At 46.8% G+C, this 6,000-nt stretch overlaps 1 protein-coding gene and 1 pseudogene across 2 annotated transcripts in view; both read right to left on the bottom strand.

The window, feature by feature from the left end:
• Positions 1-923: 923 nt before the first annotated feature.
• LOC104999310 lies at positions 924-1,330 on the bottom strand (annotated as a pseudogene). Its single transcript, XR_826580.1, has one exon. The product of XR_826580.1 is annotated as a 60S ribosomal protein L35a pseudogene (transcript).
• A 207-nt stretch (positions 1,331-1,537) lies between these two features.
• Positions 1,538-6,000, bottom strand: part of LOC104999429 (short palate, lung and nasal epithelium carcinoma-associated protein 2A-like) — a 36,769-nt gene continuing 32,306 nt past the window's right edge. The window contains exons 11-12 of the mRNA XM_010855004.1: positions 2,605-2,709; positions 1,538-1,591 (exon numbers count right to left, since the gene is read on the bottom strand). Coding sequence (XP_010853306.1) covers positions 1,538-1,591; positions 2,605-2,709 — 159 coding nt within the window. The remainder of the gene's footprint in view (positions 1,592-2,604; positions 2,710-6,000) is intronic.

The following is a 6,000-nucleotide window of genomic DNA, read 5'->3' as shown; positions in this document are numbered from 1 at the left end:
GTATTTTTTTTTCAGATTCTTTACCCTTATAAGTTATTACAAAATATTGAGTATAGTTCCCTGTGCTATATAGTAGGTCCTTGTTGGTTGTCTATTGTATATATAGTAGAGTGTGCATATTTATGCCAAACTCCTAATTTATCCTCCACACTGCTTTCCCTTTTGGTAAACATGAGTTTTTTTTTTTTTTTTCTTTTTCTTTTTTTATGTCCATGAGTCTTTTTGTATAAGTTCTTTAGTATCATATTTTAGATTTCATAAATTAGTGCTATCTATGATATTTGTCTTTGTCTGAAATTAAAAGATGCTTACTCCTTGGAAGAAAAGTTATGACCAATCTAGATAGCATATTCAAAAGCAGAGACATTACTTTGCCAACAAAGGTCCGTCTAGTCAAGGCTATGGTTTTTCTAGTGGTCATATATGGATGTGAGAGTTGGGCTGTGAAGAAGGCTGAGCGCCAGAGAATTGATGCTTTTGAACTGTGGTGTTGGAGAAGACTCTTGAGAGTCCCTTGGACTGCAAGGAGATCCAACCAGTCCATTCTGAAGGAGAGCAGCCCTGGGATTTCTTTGGAGGGAATGATGCTGAAGCTGAAACTCCAGTCCTTTGGCCACATCGTGCGAAGAGTTGACTCACTGGAAAAGACTCTGATGCTGGGAGGGATTGGGGGCAGGAGGAGAAGGGGACGACAGAGGCTGAGATGGCTGGATGGCATCACTGTATCGATGGACATGAGTCTGAGTGAACTCTGGGAGTTGGTGATGGACAGGGAGGCCTGGCATGCTGCAATTCATGGGGTTGCAAGGAGTCGGACATGACAGAGCGACTGAATGGAACTGACCTAGTTCATTTACTATGATTATCTCTACATCCATCCACTTGTTGCTGCAAATGTTATTATTTCATTCTTTTTTTTTTTTAACAGGACACATCCACACTTTTATTTATTTTCAAGAAGTTTAAATTCTCGAAGGGTACAGCATCACACGAATTCTGTGTCCAATGGCCTTAGCAGGAAGGTTGCTTCGGAATTTGGCACGAACCATGCCACTGTTTCCATGAGCTCGAGTTATCTTTCCCCAGATTACTCTGGTTTTGTTAGGTTTTCCACCAGGAGTTTCTGTGTTGTTCTTTGCTTTGTACTCATAAGCACATCTCTTGCCTAAATAGAATTCAGTTTCATCTCGAGCATATACACCTTCAATTTTCAGGAGAGCAGTGTGTTCCCTTTGGTTCTGTAGACCCCGTTTATAGCCAGCAAAAATGGTCTTGGACCACAGCCTTCCAGACATATTTGTCATTTTAGAAGTCCCGTTCCCCGCAGGCCTTCACAGGGTCCAAGATGGCTGAAAGAGCTATTTCATTCTTTTTTATGCAGAGCCAGAATTAGAACCCAGAACTGCTTGATTCCCAGACTTCACGTGTGGGCCACCTACATGGTATGAATTCTAGTTTCCTCTCTCTTGAGGCCATTCAGACTTTTATACTCACTTATATTCAGAGAAGAAAAGTCTTATTCTTGGGGAAGGGGATTTTAGGCACCAGCAAACAGGTAGAGGTAAAGGTGAAGAGAACCTTCATCCTGACCCTGATATCACAGAAGAGAAAGCCTAAGCCCGTGAGATACCTGGACAGCCCCCGCAGCCCTCTAATTTTCCCAAGCTCTGGTGGAGTTGGCCTCAGACCACTTCTGCTCTGTAAGAATATGCAAGGTTTATTCATCTTCCCTGGTGGCTCAGTTGGTAAAGAATCCGCCTGCAATGTGGGAGACCTGGGCTTGATCCCTGGGTTGGGAAGATCCCCTGGAAGAGGGCATGGCACACCCCTTCAGTACTCTTGCCTGGAGAATCCCCATGGACAGAGGAGGCTGGCAGGCTACAGGCCATGGGTGTGCAAGAAGTCAGACATGATGAGCAACTAAAGCACAGCAGAGCACAGCACTCCAAGAGGAACCCTTTGTCTACATGAGTGACTCAACAAACTATGGGCTTCCCTGGTGGCTCAGCTGGTAAAGAATCTGCCTGCAATGTGGGAGACAGAGGGGTTTGTGTTAGGAAGATCCTGTGGGGAAGGGAATGGCTAGGCACTGCAGTATTCTGGCCTGGAAAATTCCATGATCTGTATCGTCTGTGGGGTCGTAAATAATTGGACACAACTAGGTGACTTTCAGTTTCACTTTTTGGCCTTTGATATTAAACTTATGTCCCCAAAGAGATGTATTCTCTTTTTTGGGAACAAATATCTCCAAATGAGGCATCAACTCATCCTGTAAGCCTTTAAAAATTCCAGAAATGAGATGCAGTTGGGGGACTGGAGGAGATGGACACAGGTGACTCAGAGGTCTCTGCTGGTGCCAAGGGGGCACCCATTTGGGCTTCCTGGACCAGATGTTCCAGGTTGACAGGGCCCAATGCACCAGGGCTAACAACCAACTCCAACAGCAGTAGTCGAGGAATAAACATATCCAAGTCCAAGGAACATCTTGCCCCACCAGCTGGCCTCAATGTGCCCTGACCTTCCCTGCGGATGCAAAGACTGGGCTCCTGTCCTTGTGAGACCTAGGGCAGTCACCGTCCTTCCCTGAACCTCAATATCCTCAACCGGAAAACGAGGTTTTCCATACCTATTAAGTGTGTTGTCGCGAGCACCAATGGTGAAGTGCACCTGCAGTACCAAGCCATTCGCGCGGGCCACAGTCTCCCTAGACTTTCCAGCAAAGAGGGTAAAATGACGACCTCTACGCTCTCCTGTGGCTTTGATGTCTGTTATGTTTCCAAAGTGGTTGTGTGACCCTCGTGTAGGCATCAGAATGGAGGAGGAAGATATGAGTCTACAAATGTGTTGTCAGGACTCCCTGTGGATTTGAATGGCAGGAGCTGACTCACATTGGCTTCAATAAAAATAAAAATAAGAAGTGAGAAATGTATTTGAACTGAAATTTTTGTGGCAAGGAGGACTTCAGGCATACTTGGATCAAGGCATTATAACAATACATTGTCTCATCCCCTTTGTACAGCTTCTTTTTCTAGTGAACTTTGCCAAAATATTTGTATATAAATACTATCTTGAGGACAAAGCAGACCCAGGCAACATGTGAAGACTTAAAGCCCCCTGTGAATCATAAGATCTAGCTAAGGGTTTTTCATTTCTTTTACATTCTCAAAGCACCAATATTAGTTTGGTTAATATTTTCAATTATTTTTCTCTTCTTATTTAATTCACTCCTGCTGTAATCTTTATTGTACTCTTTCAGTGGTAACTTAGGGCTTAGTTATTCTTCTTTTTCTAATCCCTAAGGTACAGAGGTAGGTTGTTTATTTGGGTTTTTCTTGCTTCTTTATGTAGGCATTTATTGCTACTCTTCCTAATATTTTAATACTAGGGGTATAATGTACAACATGATGACTATAGCTAGCAGTGATGTATGATATATAGAAACTTTGTTAGCAAATTCTAAGAGTTCTCATCACAAGGAAAAATTGTTGTTCTTTTTCCTTTATTTTTTATTGTGTCTATATGAGAACTTGAATGTTAGCTGAACCTATTGTCATAATCACTTCATGGTACACAGAAATCAAACTGTTGGCTTCAACTTATACAGTGATGAATGTCAATTTTTTTCTTACCAAAAATATGGGAAAAAGATGACTAAAAAAGTGTAAACCTTTTTTATGAGAGCTGACACTTCCTGAGCCCTCTGTCTGTATGGGACAATGATGACGAGGTAGCTTGGGTAGACCTACCAGCTGGAAAACATGGTCTGTTTGTTGGGGAGACAATGAGGAGTGGCCCCCACTTACCAGGAGACAGCTCCTGAGCAGAGTCTTAGGGCTGAGGAGGATTGAGAAGCTGGAAGGAGGGAAGGAATGATGACCAGGTGGATAGAACAGCCTGGACAAAGGCTCAGCACTGACCCAAGTGGGCTACTGCTCAAGAGAAGTCCTGAATTGTGAGACCTCCTTGTGTACTGTTCTGGGAGTTGGGATTGTCAGAAAATAAGATGGAGAGGAAAACTCTCATCTCTTTGCTATGGCCAGCAGGGGAAGAACCAGCTCTGACTTCAAATGGAATCCAGTTTTGCCTCCGACAGGCTGTGTTGCCCTGGAGAAGTCATTTCACCTCTCTGAGATTCAGTTGTCATGCCTACTCCAAGAACCATTCACTGCATCACTCAGTAGAAACCAGAATTGAGTGAGATACAGTGTATAAAAATTTAATACAGAATTTCTCAACACCGTGTAGCAGGGATTCCAGTGTGAGAGGCTGACATTCATCTTGTGCTCACCAGTGTCAGACTCTGGTAAAGCACTTTCCACTCATTGACTCATTTAATTCTCACATCAACACAACGAGGAAGGTTTTGCTGTTAACTCCATTGGGCTGGTTTGAGGACTGGTTCTGAGAGGTTAAGTAAGTTGCCTGAGATCACACAGCTGGCAACGGCAGAGACCAAGTCAAGCTCAGCTCTGTCCAACCTCTCACCTCACGTGTGTCAGCAGCCCTGGCACAGCCTGAACTGATGTCTCTTGGGAGAGCCGGTCCAAGGCCCCTCCAGCTGCCCCAGGGGCTCAAGGGCCCCCTATGGTGACTTGACCTTGTGGGGCATCCTTCAGACAGAAGGCCCTGGAGTGAAGCAGCGCTGGTTCAGGCCTCCGTGTGACCCTGGCCTCTCTTAACCACAGTCTCCCATGAGGACGAGAGCCGGTTCTTCCCTCACAGAATTGCACACAGCACTGAGATGGCTCCTTGGCAACATGGGCAAATGTTCCCTGGCCCTCTTGGCAGGAAAGTCAGATGGCCTCCTGGACAGGAGAGGCGGGGGTCCCTGAGGTGATAGCCTGGGTCCATCTTCCGCAGCGGTGACACGGCTGTGAGTAAAGGGCTCTGTGCTCCAGACTCCAGGGCAAAGGGGAAACTGAGGGCTTGCACTTTGAGAAGGGCCCCGAGAGAAAACTCATCAGTCCTGGGTGGGAGAGATCAAGGCCAGGACAGCGGGACCTGCTGGGGGCTGGGGAGAGGTGGCTGAATAGTGGAAGATGGGTCGTCTCCTCTCTGAGAAAGAGATCCCACACCCATGGGTTTAAAACCTAGTCCTGCCAGTTGTTACCCTGTAACCTCAATATGTCACTTGTCCTTATGAGCCTCAGTTTCCTCATCTGTCCAATGGGGACGAGATTGGTGTCTCCTGCAGAAGGGTCCTATGAGGAGGTCATGAGGTCAGGTGTGCTGGTGAAGGCAGCCCTCCATCATGGCGGTGGTGTTAGCAGAAGCAGAGTGAGGCTGTCTTCATGTGACCTTGGGTCACCTTCTTGCCCATCCTGGGCCTCAGTGTTCCTATTTTTTAAGACATGGAAGAGGGGTTGCATTATCCCCACATTTCCTTCCAGCTACGGATCCAGGCCTCTGCTGCCCTTATTGCCCATACCTCGCCTTCACTGAAATCCTAGTGGAAGGAGTGCAATGGGCCACACAGGATGCAGAAATGGCTCTTTATTGCTGGGGATGGAGGGTGATGAGCATAGTGTGTTCTGATTGTAGGGAGGAGTATCTCAGAGTGTCCTTTGACTGGGCTCAGTTGTCACTCCTGGGGGATGGTGGCATCACCGACCATCTCAGAGGGAGACGGTACAGAGATTCAGCCACGTCCCGGGGGACCAATCTGGAAGGAGACCCTGGTGTGAGACATGGACACCCCAGGGACCTTACTGGTTCATGTGTTCACCAGACACAGTTGCAGGAGTGGTTCCACACAAGCCCTGCGAGCTCTGAGGCTCGGGGAGGGGCTGGCACCTGTGGTTTGGGGACTCCCTCTGGCACCTGGCACTGAGCCCTCCTCATCCCCTCACCCTCCCACCCCCTCACCTTAGCAACAATGGCCAATGTGAAAAGACTGAGCAAGGCTCAGAGGAGCCAGGGTTCAGAGCTCAACGTATGATCAGGATCAGAGGTCAGACTGAGATGCAGGTCAGTGCTCTATCCATGACCAGTGGATAGAGG

Source organism: Bison bison, unplaced genomic scaffold (assembly GCF_000754665.1).
Source record: "Bison bison bison isolate TAMUID 2011002044 unplaced genomic scaffold, Bison_UMD1.0 scf7180017864352, whole genome shotgun sequence".
Taxonomy (NCBI): Eukaryota; Metazoa; Chordata; class Mammalia; order Artiodactyla; family Bovidae; genus Bison; species Bison bison.
Note: the sequence above shows the minus strand (reverse complement) of the source record. Positions and strands in the feature narration are given on the sequence as shown.